Here is a 24,257-nt window from a genome sequence, read left to right on the forward strand (position 1 = left end):
AAATACGGCTTCCAGGAATTTTTAAATTAGCATCTTTTTTGACACTTAGGTTATACGAAAATGTAAGTTTTGTTTCAACATTTTTTTTCTCAATATTTTTCCAATCCAACCCAACAATTATTAGACATCATTTTAAAGAGAAAGCTTTGAGCTTTAATTTAGAATAAGTCTGATTCCTTAATATCAATAAACACGGCTTCCAGGAATTTTTAAATTAGCATCTTTTTTGACACTTAGGTTATACGAAAATGTAAGTTTTGTTTCAACATTTTTTTTCTCAATATTTTTCCAATCCAACCCAACAATTATTATACATCATTTTAAAGAGAAAGCTTTGAGCTTTAATTTAGAATAAGTCTCATTCCTTAATTTCAATAAATACGGCTTCCAGGAATTTCTAAATTAGCATCTTTTTTAACACTTTTAGGTTATACGAAAATGTAAGTTTTATTTCAACATTTTTTTTCTCAATATTTTTCCAATCCAACCCAACAATTATTATACATCATTGTAAAGAGAAAGCTTTGAGCTTTAATTTAGAATAAGTCTCATTCCTTAATTTTAATAAATACAGCTTCCAGGAATTTTTAAATTAGCATCTTTTTTGACACTTTTAGGATATACGAAAATGTAAGTTTTATATCAACTTTCTTTTTGTCAATATTTTTCCAATCCAACCCAATAATTATTATACATCATTTTAAAGAGACAGCTTTGAGCTTTAATTTAGGATAACTCCCATTCCTTAATTTCAATAAATACAGCTTCCAGGAATTTTTAAATTAGCATCTTTTTTGACACTTTTAGGTTATACGAAAATGTAAGTTTTATTTCTACATTTTTTTTCTCAATATTTTTCCAATCCAACCCAACAATTATTATACATCATTTTGAAGAGAAAGCTTTGAGATTTAATTTAGAATAAGTCTCATTCCATAATTTCAATAAATACAGCTTCCAGGAATTTTTAAATTAACATCTTTTTTGACACTTTTAGGTTATACGAAAATGTAAGTTTTGTTTCAACATTTTTTTTCTCAATAATTTGCCAACCCAACCCAACAATTATTATACATCATTTTAAAGAAAAAGCTTTGAACTTTAATTTAGAATAAGTCTCATTCCTTAATTTCAATAAATACGGCTTCCAGGAATTTCTAAATTAGCATCTTTTTTAACACTTTTAGGTTATACGAAAATGTAAGTTTTATTTCAACATTTTTTTTCTCAATATTTTTCCAATCCAACCCAACAATTATTATACATCATTGTAAAGAGAAAGCTTTGAGCTTTAATTTAGAATAAGTCTCATTCCTAAATTTCAATAAACACGGCTTCCAGGAATTTTTAAATTAGCATCTTTTTTGACACTTAGGTTATACGATAATGTAAGTTTTGTTTCAACATTTTTTTTCTCAATATTTTTCCAATCCAATCCAACAATTATTATACATCATTTTAAAGAGAAAGCTTTGAGCTTTAATTTAGAATAAGTCTCATTCCTAAATTTCAATAAACACGGCTTCCAGGAATTTTTAAATTAGCATCTTTTTTGACACTTAGATTATGCGAAAATGTTAGTTTTTGCTCAATATGTTTTTTCTCAATATTCTATCAGATTTTCGTCGTTCTGTAGCTACAGGTCTGATAAATAAATATTCACATTTACTGCGTCCACGAAAATGTCGAAGCGCAAGTTCAAAAGAAAGAGGAAGTTGTGAAAATTGTTCTGCCAAAGCTAGACCCTACTCAAAATGTACTGCGTGCAATGTTTATTTATGCTATAATGAAAGAAAGATCTGTTTTTCTGAATATCATAATGTGATTTAGCTAAAGCAAGTGTTACTTATTTTCTAACGTAATAAAAAATGTATTATTTTTATATTGGCAATAAAAGTTTTTGTTTACTGCAACATCACTAAAATATATTTTAATGCCTGATGGTACTCTCAAGTACCATTATCCCCCTGGAAAATTGATTCCAAAGGCCTTTATTGAGTGTATTTTGATAGCGTTTTAATCTTGGGACACAAAGGGTTAAACTGTAAGCGCGTGTATTGAAAGCTTAAAATTATGTTTATACCATAACGTTTGATGGTTCTAACACACTGGCTTGATGGAAAAATTTGTACGCATCACCAAACGAGTTTTGAGCCATTGCTAAAAGTCCGCGATCCACTAACTCTCGTAAATCAGGTGCTCCTCCACGTATTTCGCTTGCTTCGTTAAAACAAACTTCCGCTCCAGATACATCACCTAATTGTAAATGTAAACGGCCTAAGGCTGATAATAACGTGTGACGTGGTGCTCCATCTCTAAATTTAAATCAAAAAATATTATATTGAAAAATAAATATATTAATAGAAATATTTACCGTTCGCATAATTGTCCCAAAATATCCATTGCAAGTACATAATCTTTTAATGCTAAGGCACAATTGACTATAGAATGTAAAATTCTTGTTTCCCTTCCGGTCCATAATCTCACGGAATCGTTTCGATCTGATTCGGAGATTTCCATGGGGTTTCCATCTTCGCATAAACCTTCTTTTAAATTTCTTAACATCTAAATTAATTCATTAATTAATTACAATCATAAAAAAGTTTATTTTAGTAACCTGTTTAACAGTTGCTAACATATTAAATAACTTCGTTAACGAATCCTTTGCTTTCCCACAGTGCATTGGTAATTCAGCGAGTAATAATCTAAATGAAAATGACGCTATCGATCCTGGACGACCACCATACATTTCAGGATAAAACTAAAATAATAAATTAATATTTTTCTTCTAACTAATTTAATTTATTACTTGATAAAAAAGATCTGGTTTATCTAATTGACCAAATGGTTCGGCTTCGGCTTGAGCAACTTGGTATTCTTTAGTTTTGATCAAAAGTGCTATTCTAGTGAACCATAATTGTAATGAATGCGGAGAGTGTTTACTCGGATGTCCGGATCTTCCAATTCCTTGGCCGTATATCGTTAATAAACGTGCCGTTAAATTTATAGCCGATCTTAAATTTATTATATTAATTAAAAATTGTCATTATGATAATTGGTTTTTTACCTATAAGCTCCGGCTTGTACTAATTCTCTTAAACCCCTTTCATCTTGTGTAACATCTGCAGCAGCTAAAACTCGACGTTGAGCAGCTTCTGCTTCGCTTATATAAGTTGTTACAGCGTCCGTTATATTATCACCCTGTAAATAAATGTTTCAACATAATTCTAGTTTCTTAGATTTAATCGAGATTTGGATCAAAACATATATTTTAATTTTGTAGTAAAGTATAATTCATATAATGAAAGACATATCTTTAATTGTAAAAACAAATTAAAATTTGAATTTACAAATTTCCTTTGTTCTTTAAGCCCTGTATTTTGCATAAATAACCACGCAACCACTTCGTTTATATTTAGAAAAGACGCAAAACCGTCTCTACAATCAACCAACGCAACACCATCACGCCATAGAATTAATTCCACTTGACGTGTACTATTACTGATAAATTAAGTTTTATTTTGCATGGAAATTTATGTTTATAATTTATGCCTTTATTTTAAGCTCCAATTTTTTACAATTACTGTAGGTTTTTGGTTTGTAGATTTTTAAAAGAGATTTAAATTATTAAAATAAGATGCAAATGGCTTCTTTATCGCTACAACTTGAGTAGTTTTTCAAAACGTTAAGAATAGCCCAATTAAAACAAGTTTTATATTTTCTCCTACAGACAAAGCTAAACTTCAAATCACTAGCAAGATAACGTTTCTCCAGTTGCAAATTAATAGCTGTTCAAAGAATTTGTATCAAGATGCATCAAACCAAGTCTGATACAATGTTGCATTACCTAAATGCGGCAATTTTGTTTGTTTACAAATCCGTTGAGGTGAAAATCTGCCTCAACATCGAATACATTTTTTTTCGAAAAACCGACTTCTTGTTTAAGCATTCATTCGACAAACACACGACGCTGTTGGTGGTCTCCGGGGTTCAATTCTTGAGTGATTTGGATCTTGTATGCGTGTAAATCCTTTGTCAATATTCGTTGCCTAGCGAAATACGAAAGCCCCAGTGCTACGATCGATGTAAACTTTGTCTATATTCTCGTCCTTTCAACTCAACTTGAATCACCTTTTCAAAGAATCTGTATGGACGCTGAGTGGATCGAGTAGCCATGTTGATTGGTCTCAAGCCCAGATAAAGGAAGAGGGTTAACTGACGAGACTAGTAACTTGCTAGCGGTAAAAACGTAAATTACTCAGAGAATCAACAACTCAGTCAGGATACATGCTAGTCTTACTGTAAGGATTAGGCGAGAGATACTGGAAGATAAATCTGATAAGACTTGGATCATGGAATGTTAAATCATGGTATAAGAAGAACCAACAAATTATAATAGAATTGAATTGGTACCGAATAGATATCTGCGCTTTATCAAAGACGCAGAGAATGGGAAGCGGGTCCATAAAATATAGCAAATATGTATTGATGCGGAATATTCAGGAACCCAGAACATAATTTAGTCTCGGTCTGTTAACACAGAGAGCATGGCATACATCAACGTATCAAAACCAAAGGCAGATTTCTTTATAGCGCAGAACGCATGATATTACAACTAGTCTATTGAATATGGAACAATTTTTCTATGACCTAACTTTCTTAAAGTTAAAATTAAGCTAGGTGTCCACTTGAGAGAAACTTCTGAGAGTAACTCTCGATATCTACTCTCAACTGTGTATCCACTTGAGACTGTTTTAGCTCTCCGAAAGCTTCTATAAAACTTCTGAGAGCTTTCTCTCAGCCAGTTCTCTCAGGACCGTGTAAAATTTAGTAAAAGTTATTTTCGTTCAGTGTTAGGTGTGTGTAAACATGGATGTAAACAAAATTGCAAGTGCAACAGTGTTGTGCAAAATTTAAAAAAAACAAACAAAAAATAAAAAGAAGCTGTTGGGTGAAACCATGGATTTGGCGTAGATTAGAGCTGGGTGTCAACAAATATCAACATTCGTTGTCAAATTGTTAGTTATTTGGCATACTAGATTCACAAAAAAGTGAACTCGATTGCTTTAGTGGCACTTATAAATGCAAACTATAAATTTATTGTAGTACACGTGATAGCTTAACAGTGACTTGGCAGTATTTTGGAAATTATTAGAAAAAATAAACTTAAACGCCTCAACTGCTGAAAGAGACTAGATATTGCTGGCAGAAGACTAAGTATTACTAATGAAAGATTATATGTTACAAATGAAGCAGATTCTTCTTACTGAAGACTTCACACTACTACCAGAAGACGAAATACTGTTGGTAGAAGACTAGATATTGTTGGCAGAAGACTAAGTATTGCTAGTGAAAGACTAGATATTGCAAATGAAGCACATCCTTCTTACAGAAGACTACACACTAGTACTAAAAAACCAAATACTGTTAGCAGAAGACTTAATTTTATTATTAGAAGGCCAAATTATGTTGTCAGAAGACTAGATATTACCAATGGTACAAATCCCGTTTAAATTTCTGTCCAATACTTGTTAAAATTGATCCCTCGCTTCCCGATTTCTATGTTCTTTAGATTTGGTATTCCAAAGAATTGAATTTTCTTCATACACTTCAATTAATTCAAATATTTCTTATCTTATATATTTATATTCTTATAAATATATCTTTTCTTATCTTTAAACGTGTTACATTGAGAAAACTCGCAGCTACACGCCGCAAAATTCGAACCGTGTTCGTTTTTTGACAGTTACTCTCACGATAGGTAAATTGTGCGGGTCTACTTGAATACAAATCTCAACCTGTTCACTCTCCGAAAGTTGGTGGGGACTCTCTGATAGTTTCAGAGATAGTCTCTGATAGTTAGTTCATTTCTCGCAAGTGGAGCTTTACGGTAGAGGTTACACCAACTCTAGTAATTTATTTCTTTATCGCCAACCGGCAGCAAAAACATACTTTATACACTTTGTGCTACTGTCTCGTATAAACTGTGCATTTAGCGGCAGGTAAAGTTGTTTTTGTAATTCGCGACGGTAATGAAAGCTATTACAGTACTCAAACGGATGCTGTAATGAGATTTTAGTAACATTTCATGGAACCAGTTCGAGTTGGCGACATTGGGTTATTAATTTTTCTAGTTGTCGGTGTGACAATTTTTGTCTATGGATGTTTAAACACATTCTTAGCATGTATTTACTCTAAATGTGCACTCTAAACAATTTCTCTTATTTTAGGTGTACATTTTTTTCAGGTGAATACATTTTGTGTATTGACAATTTCTAATTGTCAATTCAAATTTCTATTTTCAAGTGTTACGGTGTTACTAACTGCTACATACTTATTTCCCTACATTGTCAAAATTTATTTTACTTTTGCTAAAAAAAGGATAAAAACGTGAATTACAAAAAATAGCATAAAAAGCACGTTTCGTAAGCCTTAAAGCACTCATTCATTAAAAACTTCAACTCGAATTCGTGCATTTCAAGCGTGTCTTACGAAACTAGTTTTTTAATATACTATTATCTGCGTCTTTTACTTTACTGCTGCAAATGGATAGTATAAAGTATGTTTTTGATGATGATTTCTTTATAGTGCAAAACGCATGATACAACTAATCTGTTGACTAACGAAGCAGTTAGTCTCTAGTTTCCTGATGCCTCACATACCCACTTTTACTGTACCGCATTACACCAACTCAAACAGTTTGCTTCTTTGAAATCTGCGTATTAACTGACTGTTATCTAAGAGATAGGAAGCTTTCTCATTAATATGATGAAAAAGTCTTTGTTCATGCTGTTAAGCGTACTTCTGAATTTTTTTTTTCACCATAGCAACGCCAAGATCTCTGTGGAGGTTGTTATTCATTATGTACCAAGGCGCATTTGCAATGTTGATTAATACCTTGTTCTGACTTGCTAATATATCATCAATTTATTATGTATTAAATTAAAACTTCGTTTTTTGCACTTTAATGGATTTTATTTATTGTTTTTTCTCAACCGGTTTCGCTATATTTACATAGCATCTTCAGGAGAGTTACGTCAATTTGTTACAAAAATATACTTTAGCTTGATTCATTTGGTAATTCCTTGTTTATTTCTATTGTTAAACTATATAGATGATATTTATTAAGTATGATTAAAGAGGATTAAAGTTGTTTAGATACGTGATGTGTCATGGAATTCGTTGTCACATCTAAAAACATTATGTATTAATTGTCCTTTATTTTAGTTGTGCCTTCTTCTCTTTCGACAAAAAGAGTACGTGTGTCGATTTATTTTCGTTTAATTTTATATTACAGATTTTAGTCCATGAATTAACTTTACCTAACGCGACCTGAAGTTTATTGATAGCTTTTTCAATGTTTCTACCCATAGCAAATAGTGACAAATCACCGGCGTTAATTTCATTAATTTGGAATATTAATTTTCAAGGTTAACTCTGAAATATCTATTTTCAATATAATTACCCATCAGATCAGACAGTACTGTTTTGATATTATAACTTTTAGTTTGGTTTCTAACATTGGTGTTAGACTTTAGCAAATACTTTTTGTACATCAAAAAGTGTTGTTTAGATATGCTTGGGAGCAATAAGATCCGTTTCGTAATTACCTTTGCAAACTTCCAGCATATTGAGACATGTTGTTGGGATCACATCAAGCCTTGGGACCAGCAGGTTACTTTCAGTAGACCCAAGCAAGCATATACAGTTAAGTTCTGGTTACTTGTTAAAGAAGGAACCTTAACTTATATGATGGCAATGTGAGGTGGATTTGACGATTCAACACATTTTACTTGATTGTGCGTTATGTGCCCACGAAAAGAAGCTCAAAATAGTCAACCTGGAAAAGGCTTTTGAAGATCCAATGAATTTGATGGAGTATTTCAGTGCCATAGTTTATTTCAAAAACTCTAATCAAACTGTAATATTTCGTTAATATCATAATTTTGGGCAACGTTTCCTGTGATTCCCCAATGTTAGATGGGGAATGCTAGATGGAGAATGCTAGATAGAGAATGCTAGATCGATTTCTATATTTTCTTACTGAACTTCATTCGTCGTCGAATTGGCGTCATCTGGTTATTGGTCGCTTTAATAGTAGTTAGTTTTTCTGGTTTAATTCGCTCTTTCTATCAATGTAGGGTTTCTATAACAAGAGATATCTGACCATTACAATTCGTTATGTTCTCACAATAATTGAACTCAAATTGAAATCATTGGTAATGTCCTGGGCAGCCCTAACATCTAAAGAATAATATTATTATTTCATAAATTTCTACAATAACTCTCTTTATAGCCAACAACAAAGAAGTTGAACTAATTTCTAAGGGCCAGTATGATATCCTTACGAATGAATAAATCAGCAACAATATTTAAAGATGGACTTGTGACGAAAATTAATCAATGTACACAAGAATTTGGCGAGTATTCAAACTTTACAACGACTTACCGACAACATGCAAATTCGTGTTTGTATTGACAAATTTCATCAAAATGGGTCGATTGGTCATAAACTAAAAAGTGGCGCACCAAAAACGAGACTAACAGATTGTATCAAAAATGTTTCTCACGAAAATAAATTTTTCGTATAAATACTTCATACCTCAAAAAGAGTATAAGGATTCTTACATTTTGAAAAAAGAACATCCAATGATTTAGGCAAAAATTAAACAACGACGCGACTTTGGATTACAGTTTACAGAATATAATTTGATTTTTGAAGTACAGTAAAACCTCGATATAATTGGCTTCGTAGCTGTTTTAAGAACCTAAACCGACCTAACAGGCTAAACCCAAATATTTCTAGTATATTATATTATACTACTATTATAGTTTTAGGTCTAGTGTTACCTCTAGTGCTAGTGTTAGCTCTAGTTTTAGTTGTTTGTCTTTTGGCTATATCGAACAATCTTTTATTAATCTGTTATAAGCGGTTTTACTGTGTTATAATAATTATACCAATATAAGCCTATACTTATAATTAGACAATTGTCCCACATTCGCAGGTATAAAGATAGGGACTGTTACATAGCTCTCCATTTGAACACGTGGACGAACCCCTGACTCGATAAACCGATTACATATAGTAATTAATAGAAGAGGCAGTGACTAGCAACACAATTATATAACAATAATAACATCGTTATATCGATTTATTTCATTCTATCTTATTCACTCTACCGATTTCTAGTTATATCATCTAATTGTAAGACAAAAATTGCGTTGAAAACACTTTTTAATTTAAAGCTCATTAATATAACGTTTAAAACACTTTAGAGTTTATTGAAGAATTAATTTATAAATTAAAGTAATGAGCTATCACACTTTACAATTCATTAATTTCTCTTGAAATGTATTATTATTTGTATGCTAAGACTTTACCGAGAAACAATATAAATTCACTTTATATAACGATTACATCGATCGCGCCAATTTTCTTGTCGTTCATAAAACAAGCGTGGGTGGTTTTTCCAAGAAAACCGCCCTGTCTGTAAAACAACGTAATAGAAGATTGATTGCGATTTTTGTAACGCCGTTAATGTTAACAGTGCGTGACTAAAGTTCTTTTTTCATTCACTTTACCCTTTATGCTATTCTATGAATTTGATGTAAGCGTCCAATATCGCCTTTTCTCATATATCGATTAACCTTCCACATTAATATTTCAATAACGACCTTTTAGACGACAATTACTTGTAAATATTTTATGTTGATTTTCCTTGGATATTTTTTCTTGTATTGTATATTTGTGGGATAGTAGTTATTAAGTAATTACAAAAACATTAATAAATAAAAAGTTTTGCATTTGTATGTTTTGATTGTGTGATAAATATTAATCTTTATGATCGGGTTTAAAAGGAAAAAACTAGGTCGTGCTCCAGTTTTATTGAGTTCACTTTATATAAATATCACTGAAACAACATGAGTAAATTCTTCGAAAAAAAACGATTAATTTATCTTTGTCCTAAATAAAAAAATGCTACTAAAAGGTTAATTAATGAAGAATTCCTTCCCGGTATTCAACTTAAATTCTAATACCATTATAGGCCCCAAATTGAAGTTAATGTTGTCTAAATGTGAAAGCGATTTTAATGAAAATTCTTATATGGAAATACGTGGACGAAGAAAGCTTTGTGGGAATCGATAGTTTGACCTTAAAAATAAACAAAACCGCCCGAGGAACGACGAGAACCCATTCATTACTCCAGGAAAAGCGCACTACCACGATTCGTCGTTACCGCCCACCACCATTTACTAAAATAGCCGAGTGCCGCAATTGTAAATATGCAGAAAGGCGTTTAAACTTGCTGAGATAATAGAGAGTGATGGAAATAACGTAGGACGTTTCTTTTTGAAGATGAAACGAGCGCTTTTCAATAATAAATATTACGATATTCCTGACAAAACATTTATGACAGGATAAATTCAAATAAAGTTATAATTTAATCTTGGTTATTATTTCAAATCAAAAATAATTCAAAATTTGATTATTAATTTTAACTTAATCGAAATTCAAAAAGATATCTCAAAAATTAAAACGCAGCAAGAATCTATACAATAATTCATGAAAATCTATTCAAGGGTTGATTGAGAAGCTTATCATTACTAGTTCTAAGTTCGGATAAAGGAGGAGGGTTGTAAACATTCTACTAACAACTGGAATTAGAACACTTAAAAATAACATCAAAATAATCGTTGGAGACATGAATATAAAAATGAATGTTTAGGAGCAGTTTTTGATACAAGCAGCGATATACTTGCCAGTGGAACATCATTACTACAGAAGAACAATACGAATAACCAAATAGACCACCTTGTTGTTGTGTTAATCGATAGAAAAACTGAGACCAGTATTCTGGATATGAGGATAAGAAGAGATATCACTATCTAAAACAGAAACAGGACCATTGATGAAGAACGGAATCGAACTAACACAACTACGATCTCTACTACCAAAGAAGCTTTGGGAGTGGCAGAAAAGAAAAACTAAACCAGAACTCCTACAATAGATGAAACTCATAATGCAATAACTGCATTAAAAATGGGAAAGCACCAGAAAAATGAGACTATCAAGGAAACTTTACACGCATTTATTAAAAAGACAGGGAAAGAAGAAAGAATATCAACGAAATGGGAAAAGGCTATAATATGCCCCATGTACAAGAAAGAACATAGAAAATCCACAATCAGATTTTTACTGTCAAACAAATCCTCCGGACCGCATAGGAATAGATTCAATTATTAGATTCTGCAAATCTAGTGCAATGGGCTTCGATGGAATACCCTTACAAATTCTGAAAATTTCATGTCCATTTCTGTCAAAATTTATTGCACATTTGATTAATACCTCAATTGAGCAATCAACCTTTCCATCTTGCTATAAAATTGCGGCGGTTCACTCTATTTCTAAAGTTAAAGATCCCAAATCCTTTAATGATCTTCGATCAATTAGCATCTTATCGCCCATGTCCAAATTATTCGAAAAGATATTATGATCCCAACTAAAACTACATGTGCAGGATAACAATATTCTACCAACGGTGCAATCGGGGTTTCGGCAGGGGTATGATATCTTGAGAGCTACTGACAATGGGTTCCTTACAGTGTTGATCCTCTTAGATTTCAGTAAGGCTTTCGACACTGTTTGTCATTCACTGTTTGACATTTCAACCCCTCCGGCGCATAAAACGGAAATTTTCAAGAGATGTTTCAGTTATCAGATAGCCAGCGTGTATAATGGTATCCCTGACGATATCAAGTTGCTTCCGCTGTCCCGGTTTCAGAGGTCGATGTTCTTATCTCTACGCTCGCAGCAGAACCAACAGTGATTTAACTAATTCTCTCCAGCATGTTTCAGTTTTTATAAGAAAAAAAAATTCATATTGTTCTGTTGGACTCTATTCTATATCTCTATATGGTATTGGTCTACACGGGCGACATTGAATGCTTTCACTTGGATCGTGATGATGGAGGATCAGTTTTTATTTTATTTTTTTAAAGTATTATGCAATACAGTAGTTCTTTTGTTTTACCGCTTCCTTGCGTTGGTTTTTCATGTGGTATTACTATTAATTTAAGTTAAGTTTGAGCAGAACCCGTGCGTTCTGAACTTAGCCTTTTCACCTAGATGTTTTAATTTCTCTAATGTTGGATTAATATTTTTGTATACATTACTGTTTCCGTAATTCTTTATTTAGAAATGTAAATTTTTGGGTGAAATAAAGTCATTATTATTATTATTATTAATTAGTTGCGTATGCAGATGAACCCAACATTATGAGCAGAAAATTGATTGATGAGCATTATGAACAAAGCTCGGATATTTCGGTACCATCTCAGTAGCGTCGCCAGCGCAGAACCTATGGGGCGCGAATATAAATGCTCTCCCACCACCCGATCTACCGTTCCGATCGCTCACACATCTACAACCATGCTAGGCCTGCATTTATCTGTGGTGCGTTCCGAGAATTCAGTGGCAATTTATTTAATATCCTTTATTTACCGTTAAATCCATTTCATTTTCTGAATTAGAATTGTACTATTGTTTCAGTTTTTATAATTTAAAACCGAGTGTATTGAATATTTTATTTAATTATCATCAAATATTTTCTTGCTTTTTCATAATTAGAAGGGCTTGTTTTCCAAACAGGAACTGAGAGTTTGAGAAATTATGATAAAGTACATAATTACTTGCTTATTTAGCGTTAATACAGATTCTTGCTAATGTGCGCCTATGGATTACCATGACAACGCTGCAGACCAGTGAACTCGGGACCTTGGCTATGCGTCGCTCGTTAATAACGCAACATTCATGAACTGGTCGACTGGACTTAGGTACCGAAGAATCCGAGCTCTAATTATGAATGAAAGAAGCTGTTAAAGTAGTAGGATTAAGAATTAATAAGAAAAAAACAAAACTCAACGATACTCCAAAGCAGAACCAAAACCATGACTAAAAAGATTACGGAGGAGCAAGTCAAGCCTTTGAAACTGTATATATAGAATAGAACTAATAAACCTTGGCGGAGAAGAAGGAGAGATTCGAAGGAATAGTATATTAGACAGAGCATAGTATATTAGAGCATTTGTTCTTGCAAACATATTCATGTCAAGAACCGCAACATTAACTCAAAAACAAACAAACGTTATTGATATATTTGAGAGAAATTTCATGAGGAGAATTTTAGAGTCAATTCAAGAAAACAGCAAGTGCAAATGTCAATATAATTATTAATTGTACCACCACCTCAAGGATCCAGAGTTATTCAATTTCACCAGAATCCAAAGACTACAATGAGTGACTTATGTTTCGAGGATAAAAAAAGCAAGGCTCGCTAGAGTGCTGATAAAAGAAAAATCCAAGGAGTGACACCGAAAGGAAGGCTACCGAGACGATTGATATTGATATTGATGCAAAAAAATACTAGAATGCAGGACTTAGAAGAGAGAAAAAAAGGAGGTCAGAGTTTATCAACGGATTGCAGCGTCGTAGGAGAAGCCAATAAAATAGTTCTTCAATATTAGATGTTTTTATATTAAAGTTTGATAATAAATATGTTACTCAACATGAGTAATGTCATTAGTATCATCAAGAATAATCAAGTAATGTTTATTCTTTATTATTTTGTCAATAATTTTAGTCTTCACCTTCCGATGTTGCAATAATATAGGCTCTCTGACCTGTGAAGGTAGTTTTTCCCAACTATTTCTCCAACACTGTATTTTTTGTTCAATTTAAGTGTGGGCTAGTAGCAACAATCGGCATTCTTTATTAGTGGATAAATCGCTCACAAGGAAAAAACTCAACTTTAACTCGTTTGAACCTTTTAATATCTCAGTTCGGTCTACATCAATAATTGTTAGTGGCCACAATCTTTGATCATTTAGAGAATTTTGAGGATTCTTGACATAAATTCCTTTCGCAGTCTTCCCATTATCGGCTTCATCCTCTTCTCTTCCTTGATTTTTCGTGTTGACTTTTTTTCAATCTTACGCTTGATTTGAAATTATTTTCTCAATTCCCAAATCTTTATGTTTATTTCAGCTTCTCTACCCTTCTATCTACCATTCTCCTTCTTGTTTTGCAAACAATACCAAAATCGGATGCATAAGTAACTTCTTCAAATCTCCCTCCATCTCTCTCTCTGTGTGTTTCCAGATTCTCCAACTCTGATGGTCTCCTACGAACTGATCTTGGGTATCACTGTAAGTATCAATGATCGAGATGACCTCGTAATGGATAAAGTTTAACTCGTAATATCATTTACACCGTCAGAAATTTATACTTGTCCTCATAGATGAACTTGAACCTTGGTAGTTGATATCATTGATAACTGATCACGTAATTATAGTTGTATCATAACTTTATTTAATTATGACCTACTTTTACCATCACCTCTTAATAAATTAATCCGATAGATAAACCCAGAACGAATTTAAAAGAACGACGAATGAAAATATCCTATTTACGATAAACTTTAGGTTGCTAAAATTTTTTGTGGAAATTTCCTTATCGTTTCATTGTTGAATTGGAACAGATGAATATTACCTGACGTTTTAATTTAATCAGAACATGAAGCTCATTCATTTAGAATCATAATAAAGTTGTGTCGTCTGTTGGAAGTAATGTCACCAAACAACTTTGTCCGTTATAACACGGTTGCTTCATCTGTAAAAATTTATAAATAGATCGGGTAGTAAAAAACTGGACTTGATCAACATCGTTTTTGAAAGCCAGGTTTATAAAAGCTTTTTTATTTATTTACATCTTTATTTAATATCGTTAAATATTACGTTATTCGTCTCTAGTCAACTAGCTAGAACCGCCTTATTATTCAATTGATCAAATATAAATATTATTCATTTAACTCATCAACTTTAGATGATTATTGTGTTCGTTTGCGTGTTAATTTAGTATTAAAGAAATGGAAGAGTTATCGATCTTAGATCATAAATAGAAATATATCATATATAGAAAAATATATATAATATAAAATATATATATAAAATAAATAAGTGTGTTCGTAAATCGATTCTGGGAAATATTTACAAAATAAAATTATTAAGGGAGAAAATAAAAAATGTTAAATATTTTTGTCGAAAATCAAAAAATAAAAAGACGAAAACATAATGTAAAATAAGCACGTAATAATAATATGAAGTATTGTAAATTCGTTTCTTATTGTGCGTGAAAACGTTTATTCTATTCGTTCTGAGAGAAATACGCAAGAGAATCTTCGCATCAGACGCACTTAATCAGCTTGAAAAAACATTTACCTAATTCTGTTCCTGAGAGATTTGTGCAAATGTAATAAATAAATAATCTTATGATTCGCCGAAAGAAGATCGTTTGTAGTAAATTTGTTGTAAGTAAATGTTTCGGTTGTATTACGAGCCGCGATAACAATCCTCTCATTTGTTTTCTTCTTATAAAAAAAGTAAACTATAGGTGGAATTCATCAATAATTCTATTTAATAAATTTTAAATGAACGTCGGCGAAATTGTCATTTGAAAGAATGTATTATTTTTTAAAATCCTGAAAGAAACGCTATGAGAGATAAAAGTTTTTATTGGTATATTTAAACAAATCAATAAAATAATAGGTCAACCAAAGTTGTTTGAATATTAATAAAACTAACGATGAAAATGATTTATTTTATTTTAAATTCGGTGCGACATGTTTCGGAATTATCTTATTCCTTCATCGGGCACGACGTCAAAGTTGAGGAGTTAAAAATATAAGTTGCTTCGTTAAATGAATTAAGGACATATCAATAGAATAAGTTGTATAAGGTTTCAAGAAGGATTCTTCAAAGAATTTCTCTTTCTAAAAATCTACCAATCTACAAGTTTATGAAATCTGACACACATGTTTTATCGTTAAAAAAACTCGTTCCTTTTAAAAATTATCATAACTATATATAATAATGTATAATATTATAATTATATAATAAATAATAATATATAACTAGTACATAATATCATAACTATATAATTATCATAATTATCAAAGTTGTTTAGCTAAATGTTCAAGTCATATATTTTCTAAATTAAATTATATCAATCAATTAAACGTTTTCTTATTCTTTTATCTTATCTCTTTTGGTTGTTGGAAAATGTTTAGCATTTTATATAGTAAAATACTAGAGTATTTAGTATTTTAAATACTTTAGTACTGAACTATTCCAACTTATTATGCCCATCAAACTTAACTTTATTAAATAAAAAAATACGATGGCATGGTATACAAAAAATTGTTAATCAGAAATCATAAACAATTAATCATGCACTATCTATCTACGTTGCTAGAACTTGTATTCAATCAATATTCATATTACCTCAACTTGCGAGAGAACGCCAAACTTTACTAAATAATTTATTACTTCTACTGAAATATTAATTACTTCACCGTTTTGCAGCTGGTACATATCTGTAATACTCCATTAATTTATTATTTAAGGAAACATCCGTAATAAAATAAACAGTAAAAAAGAAAAAACAACGAATAAAAAAAAACATTTTAAAATCAATACTGAAACATCATTTCTCTCCTATAAATAACGCCGAAAATGGTTTTTTGATTGCAATTGTGCCATTCTTTGTTTCGACATCGCAAGCTTTTTAGAAACCTTAATGGGATGTCCGCATTGAAAATATTTCGATTTCAAACATCAATAACACTTATGAGCAATCAGACATTGTTACAATTTTTTTCTCCTTTAATCATACTTCTCGATCTAACATGATATAGCCAAACTTTAACAAGAAAATAACATATATCTTACTCACCAATTCCTCCTCTAATAACACTCCTGGCATAGTTAAAAGCTCTCGTTCTGGGAAAAAAGTTCCTGGAGCTGCTGTCGATGCTGATATTAAACATTTTCTCGTACGCTCGCTCGGAATCCAAGCATCTCTTCTTCTATCGGCTTCCGAACCAACCGCAACTCTTGGACTATAACCATCCTATATGAAAACAAATAGAAAAATATATTTAAACAAATCACATAGGGGTTCAAAAGTCATTTTGTAAGAAACTAAGTTCTTAAATAATCTGTTAAAATCTCTACAGTTATAATCGTTTTATATTTAAAAAAATAACCAGTTATAGACTATCATAAATATCATAATAAAAACAACTAAACCATTTTAACATCTTTGTGTCGCGATATGATAAATAGTGTTAAACAACTCTATTATAAATAATAAAGAAGATTCGGGAATTTTTCTTGAATTAGAAGAATTAATATACCTGGGAATGGAGTGTAATAATTTTAAGATTATTAAAGATTTCATATGAAAATCATGTTTGGAGCTTCTAATTGCGGATGCCTCAGATCATCAAAAACAGATTTTCTTTATCTGATTTAATTCCTAAACGCGAAAAGGTGTCATTCAAGCATAAAGGGTACTATTTTAAACAATGAGTGTTTGATGGAAACTATGAATGTGATGGACTTTATTTATTATTAAGCTCAATTCCTATATACTCGCTTTTATCAATACCAACAAAGCGTTGTCACCGCCGATTGCCCACCCACTCGAGAACAGTGAAACGCGAAACGTCATTATAAAATATCGATTTTTTATTTTCTGCTTTAAAAAAAAGTATTGTTTCTAAAATCAGTTTGATCAATAGAACATTATTTTAATTCATCATACTTCATTTCCTTGTGGATTACCTTCCCATTTTGTATAATTGCAGTTTTCTTTACATACTAGATGTTAGGTATCAGTAGGGTAATCCATCATTACCTACGTTTGTAGTTGTATGGTGTATTGCTCTATTTTGTAGATATCATGTCTATTGTTTTCTCTTTTCTAGTTATGACAATCTACTTTCGCCTCCGTTCCAGCGAAATGAAGACAATCGGGAGTACACCAGTTACTATGTACAATTCCAGAAAAGAAATCGTATCGAAAAAATCCCCAACTTAAGCCACGCTGCCATACACACAAGAATAGTGTGTATTTTCCTTTTAAATGCTATAGGCACAGCAGTGTTTAAAATTAAAAGTGACGAATATGGTATTACTCCCGTGCTCTTATCTTGTTGCCAAATTTGCTTCTCAAAATTGTCTTTGACAACCACATCTAACTATTTCATAGCCTTGAACACAATTTCGTTATTGGTTATCTACAGAGGAGCTGGATTCTTGTTAAGAGGATGAGATGACCCTAAAATTACTGTGTCAATTTTTATTTCTAATGCAGGAAAATCGTTGACTAGGACAAAGGTGTAAATATAATATAGAGGGTGATTCTCAACCTATACGCATAAACTTCCTCACGACAAATAATGGCTAATAGGTGAAAAAAATTGTAGTAAAAGATTTTTGATTTCCTAGATATCCGATATATGCGGCGACATCGATTGATCTAACCAAAAAGTTCGACAAAGTAAGGATAAAAGAATTAGAACAGGGCAAACATAACAAAGTACAAAATCAAGATTGAGTGCTATGCAGATGATGCCGTCCTCTTGGCTGATACTGAGGATGGCATACAGTGGTTAACACAGGCATTTAACATTGCAGATGAGAAAGTGAATATTGAGGAAGTTAATACTGAGCAAGGATTATAAAATCATATACTGGTATAGGCCGCGCTAGTGGGACATCGTGGATTCAGCGAACCCAATTATGTATACAAAATATTGGAAACAACTTGGAACACTTGCTTTGATGTCATTTTAAAATCTTATATGTATTCTTGATTTGAAAGTAAATTTCATGGATAACTAGGAAACTAAAAAACTTTCGCCAAAATTTTTTTCACCTATTACTCATTATTTGTCATAAGGAATAAATCCCCAAGTTTATGCGTATAAGTTGAGAACCACCCTGTATACCAAAGCTCCGCACACACCATTCTACTTCGTCAACCTTTGCTGGTGTATGATAATCGCCTAAATGAAAATCCAGTTTTAGTGTCAGCGGAATTTCGCCCCTTTGTGCCATATGACAGGAGCTGTGATGAACGATTTGGCAGTGTCTAAACGTTCTTTTTCAGTAATTGGAGGAATCTGAGAGGAGTTTTCCTCAAATTGTCCATTATTTACTGAGTACATCGGGAGTGAAGCGTTTACAACAACATCTTAATAACGAAAGCATACTCGTTTAGTTTTCAACGAATGCCCGTTTTAGTATATATGGTTAGCACAGTGATTTTGAAGCTAATAAACAAGTAGTTGCTTCCTATGTAATTTTTCAAATTGACTTACCGATGATGTTTGATACGATTAGTCAGTTTTTTAAAGTGAATTCTCTCCTTTCCCCATTCGTAAGTCTTTACGTTTACATTCATCGATCTATCAATATTTCCCCCTTAATTTCTCGGGTAAGATCATCCAAATTGTCCAATTTCTTTCGTTTGCTTATTCTCTGATCCTTATTGGATATCTTGAAACTATTCTGGCTCTTTTCGATCCCTATGATGTTCACGTTGATGATAAACAGTATAGATTTTGGTTTAGATCTCGGAGCATCATTTCCATAAGTCTTGATCACATCACATTCATCTAAATTACAACTCCAAATAGAGATTACTTAATAAAATTTTGCAATAACAAGTTTCTTGTCTTCTGCGTGCAATACATAGGTTGAGAGGGATTTTGTATTGTTTATTGGCTAACGTATTTATTCAATTTATCTAATATCTAGCCTATAAGTGGCTGTGTATTTGTTATAGCTGCCATTTTGATTACTGGGTTTTTTGTAGAGTCTCTTTCAAAATGGTATACGTCCATTTTCGCTAGACACTTCCAATTTATTGTCCACCCACTTTTACACGACGAATATTGCCTTATTTGTTCTTGCTTCAATTCAAGGCCTTTACTACTTTTGATTGCTTTTTTTACTTTGTTTGTGTGATCAAATCCTCCATCAAAGTGTCCAACTACTGGTACACAGTTTGATCCTCGTTGGACACTCCTTTTTTAATTGCTTGCTGACCTTTGCTTGCCATTAATGTTTGCATATCCATCCTGAGAGTAACTTTTGCGAACTTGCTATAATTTTCCTGGAACATTGATCTTTCGGTATGCATTTTAATTTAAGTGTAACTCGCTGTATGACTCTCTGTCAACTTTTATGTTGCAGATAACATTTTCAGGAATTTTCGCCTTTTTAATCATTTGAATCACGTAGGATGCTAGAGTGTATTGATTGCGTGTATCGAACTCTTATTTCATCGGTCATTGGTCGCTCCGCTTAGCAATTTATTTTTTTAAGTATTTTTTCGCGCACGAAAACGTAAATTTAATTTTATTATTTCAAATTTTTGTGATATTTTTTGCGTACATGCGACAGGCGCGCTGAGATCGATTTGAGAGATATAGTCTTCTGATCCGCTTCGTGTGTGTCGCTTACTGTGCTTACTTATTATTATTGTTAATCACGCTTTGGAAAGCCAGACGCCGCTTAACAGTACGTGATTATTACTTTGATTAATATTCTTATTTTTCACTTGGTTTCGTTGCTTTTGTATTATTTTGTGTTGAGAATTATATTTTTTTAAATTCGTTAAATAGCTTTCTATAAAATTTCGATACCGGTGAGTGTAACTCCTATGACAGTCATTTTTAGTTCATTCTCGGCTTCTATAATTTTAAGCTATCCGAAAAATTAGATTGTGCCAATGAAAAACCTGTATTCTTTAGTGCCTGTTTCCTTACTTAATCGTTTGAAATCCCGTTCTACAGATTTTGTGTCAAAAAATCCAAGCACATTTCAAGCGCTGTGGACAACTGATGGTGCTGTCTTTTCGTACTCATTCGTTCGGGATTTTACGACAGTGGTTTTTCAATTTCCTTTGGTATCCAAACGGTTAATTTTGTCAACCTTTACGAGTAGTTGAATCATGAAATACCAGGAGAAGCAGAACAGATGGTATAAAAAATAAAGACAAGATGTGTAAGTTTTGTATGGAAGCTTTGGAGAAATGAGATGGATGAGGAGGTGATAACAATAAAGAAATGATGGAAGAGGCGAATGGATTTCTTAGAGTTTATGAGATAGCAAGATAAATGGAAATGAAAGACACTGACTGATTACAACAATTTCAACCACTTTGATTAACTAAATGCTATAAATATATTTATGTTGAAAGATGTGGATGATCCTGAGATGGACTGTCTTCGTGTACTCTATCATTATCACAATGATAATTTTTTTTAATAAATTTAAGTGTTTAATGGATTCCAAAAAAAAAGATAAAAAATTTCCTCTGCTCTTCAATATCGTCTAATCTATTTCTGGACGATAACAAATAATTTGGAAGATGGTAGATTTCCAGAACATTTTAGACCAACACAAATTATCAAAGCACTGAAAGGTTTTCTTCAGCGCTCAACAAGCAAACATCGTTTCTTAAGGCAAAGTCTGCCTAATATTCTCTATTTCCAACCATATAACTTGATTGTAGTGGAAAAACTCACAATGTGGATGAATGGTATGATAAAGTACTTACTTGTTTAGATCTTCTGCTGTACAACAATTTCTTGGTCTTATTCACCATATCATTGTTTTGTACATTTCGTTTTAGAAGTCTTGGAAGCGAAAACTGCTTGGAAAAAGATTTGTTTTAAATCTGTACATATCAATTTTCTAAAACTAAACATCAAAATTGTAACAATTCAACCATTTTTAACTTTTCAATTTACACGTGCCGATTATCACTCCGCGCAATTAAATTGCTAATTTCGCACCATATTTCGTTGGCCAGCAGTTTCAAATAAAAATATTTAAATCAATATAGACATTCGATGTTGATGACAGGCAATAATAACAATTTTAATAAATATTAATATTTGTGAAATGGTGTGAAACAGACAAATAAACGCAGTACGTCTAAAGACGCATTGCTAAACCCGAAATTTTCTAGTTGTAGGTCTGTTGTATATTTTTATTTACTAAAAGTAGAACTAACGCTAGTCCTAGAACATTCAGGTTTAGCCGTCTTAAGAGACGCATGGCTTTTACTTTATGATGCAAATAGGTTAAAGGCAAATAGATTATCGAGAAAAAAAATTTGTTGTTAAATTCTCTAAAGTGTATAGCGCGACACGGACTTTGGGGGTGAATTTGATACCGATGGGCACCTCTGAAATTGATGGAATTTTAGGATGGTTACTCCTCCTAAATGAGTTTTTGTTATGAAACATGCTAAAACAAATAACACATAAGGTAATATCGCATTTTTTGACATTGACGTTGATATGCTCTCCTTTTGATGAAATGTCCTTTCTTAACGAGTCTTACACTGTCCAAAATTTTGGATTTTGAGGAAGATGAAACACTGAATGGTCTGCCCTTCAAAACACTTGTTCCGTGACCAATTTTTAAATATGTCACTGCGATCTGCCTCCTAAAATCTTTGATGGAAATTGACTTCTTTCCACTAATTCTTCTATATAGCAAGAAGGAGATTCTTACCCCATAAGAAATGGTGCTGGTGTCGCTACAGAATGTTTTTCTAGAAGCTTTGGATGAGCAACTTGCACTTTTGATTTATGTTCTCTGCTCCATCTTGCAACTGATGCTACTGGTTCTATAGTATCAACATTTGTGTCCATACAAACACATGTGTTATCATTCCATTTTATCAACAATATTTTATTTTCGTTATCAAATCTATGATCATAGGATCCTAGAGGTAATTTGTCTAGGTCTTTGGTTTATCGCAATGGACAGTTTGCAGTCCTATTTTCTCTGATAGCACCTGTTGCACGTACTTGCATTTAATTGACGAAATAAGGCATGATTGCTAAAAAAATTCTCAAGATATAAGCAACAACGTTTTGGACTTTTTATAGAAGTGAGCTAAATACAAGATAGCTAATAAAAATTTTGTTCTCATCTTTTGTGAATAACCAAAACGGACGAGCAACGGAAAATATTTTCTCGACTTAGCAGCAGGCGGTCAAACTTTTGCCAAAACTTTGCGGCACGCAAAATGTATTCCAAAAACATGTTCCCCTTGGTTTTGTGGAGATATTGTTGAACGACATATCTTCATAATGTAGGAACTAACGATATACTGCACAAAACGTCACTATCCCAATTGAAGTCCCAATATTTTCACCTCTTCCGCTTCCTTCTTTCCTTAACCCTTTGTGACCCGACGGTACTTTATAGTACCGGTAGTTTTAAACACTAAATTTTAAATCATTTTAAAAAGAAAGCATTGATCTTTAATTAAAAATAAGTCTCATTCCTTAATTTCAATAAATACAGATCCAGGAATTTTTGAATTAGCATCTTTTTTGACACTTTTAGGTTATACGAAAATGTAAGTTTTATTTCAACATTTTTTTTCTCAATATTTTTCCAATCAACCCAACAATTATTATACATTATTTTAAAGAGAAAGCATTGAGCTTTAATTTAGAATCAGTCTCATTCCTTAATTTCAATAAATACGGCTTCAAGGAATTTTTAAATTAGCATCTTTTTTGACACTTTTAGGATATACGAAAATGTAAGTTTTATCTCAACTTTTTTTTTTTCAATATTTTTCCAATCCAACTCAACCATTATTATACAACATTTTAAAGAGAAAGCATTGAGCTTTAATTTAGAATCAGTCTCATTCCTTAATTTCAATAAATACGGCTTCAAGGAATTTTTAAATTAGCATCTTTTTTGACACTTTTAGGTTATACGAAAATGTAAGTTTTGTTACAACTTTTTTTTTCTCAATATTTTTCCGATCCAATCCAACAATTATTATATATCATTTTAAAGAGAAAGCTTTGAGCTTTAATTTAAAATAAGTCTCATTCCTTAATTTCAATAAATAACGCCTCCAGGAATTTTTAAATTAGCATCTTTTTTGACTCTTTTAGGTTACACGAAAATGTAAGTTTTGTTACAACATTTTTTTTCTCAATATTTTTCCAATCCAACCCAACAATTATTATACATCATTTTAACAAGAAAGCTTTGAACTTTAATTTAGAATAAGTCTCATTCCTTAATTTCAATAAATACGGCTTTCAGGAATTTTTAAATTAGCAACTTTTTCGACACTTTTAGGATATACGAAAATGTAAGTTTTATTTCAACTTTTTTTTCTCAATATTTTTCCAATCCAACCCAACAATTATTATACATCATTTTAAAGAAAAAGCTTTGAGCTTTAATTTAGAATAAGTCTCATTCCTTAATTTCAATAAATACGGGTTCCAGGAATTTTTAAATTAATATCTTTTTTGACACTTTTAGGTTATACGAAAATGTAAGTTTTGTTTCAACAT

The 24,257-nt window shown here is 31.9% G+C and overlaps 1 protein-coding gene across 2 annotated transcripts in view; it reads right to left on the minus strand.

Moving 5' to 3' along the window:
• The window catches only part of LOC111424455 (trafficking protein particle complex subunit 12), a 37,104-nt gene that overhangs the window by 10,082 nt on the left and 2,765 nt on the right, over window positions 1-24,257 (minus strand). Inside the window, exons 2-8 of one of the 2 annotated variants that reach the window (XM_071197351.1) lie at window positions 21,470-21,562; window positions 16,790-16,966; window positions 3,068-3,201; window positions 2,810-3,014; window positions 2,618-2,761; window positions 2,375-2,565; window positions 2,084-2,315 (exon numbers count right to left, since the gene is read on the minus strand). In XM_071197351.1, coding sequence (XP_071053452.1) covers window positions 2,084-2,315; window positions 2,375-2,565; window positions 2,618-2,761; window positions 2,810-3,014; window positions 3,068-3,201; window positions 16,790-16,966; window positions 21,470-21,562 — 1,176 coding nt within the window. The remainder of the gene's footprint in view (window positions 1-2,083; window positions 2,316-2,374; window positions 2,566-2,617; window positions 2,762-2,809; window positions 3,015-3,067; window positions 3,202-16,789; window positions 16,967-21,469; window positions 21,563-24,257) is intronic. The other variant, XM_023057992.2, reaches the window with a different exon arrangement.

Source organism: Onthophagus taurus, chromosome 7 (genome assembly GCF_036711975.1).
Source record: "Onthophagus taurus isolate NC chromosome 7, IU_Otau_3.0, whole genome shotgun sequence".
Lineage (NCBI taxonomy): Eukaryota > Metazoa > Arthropoda > Insecta > Coleoptera > Scarabaeidae > Onthophagus > Onthophagus taurus.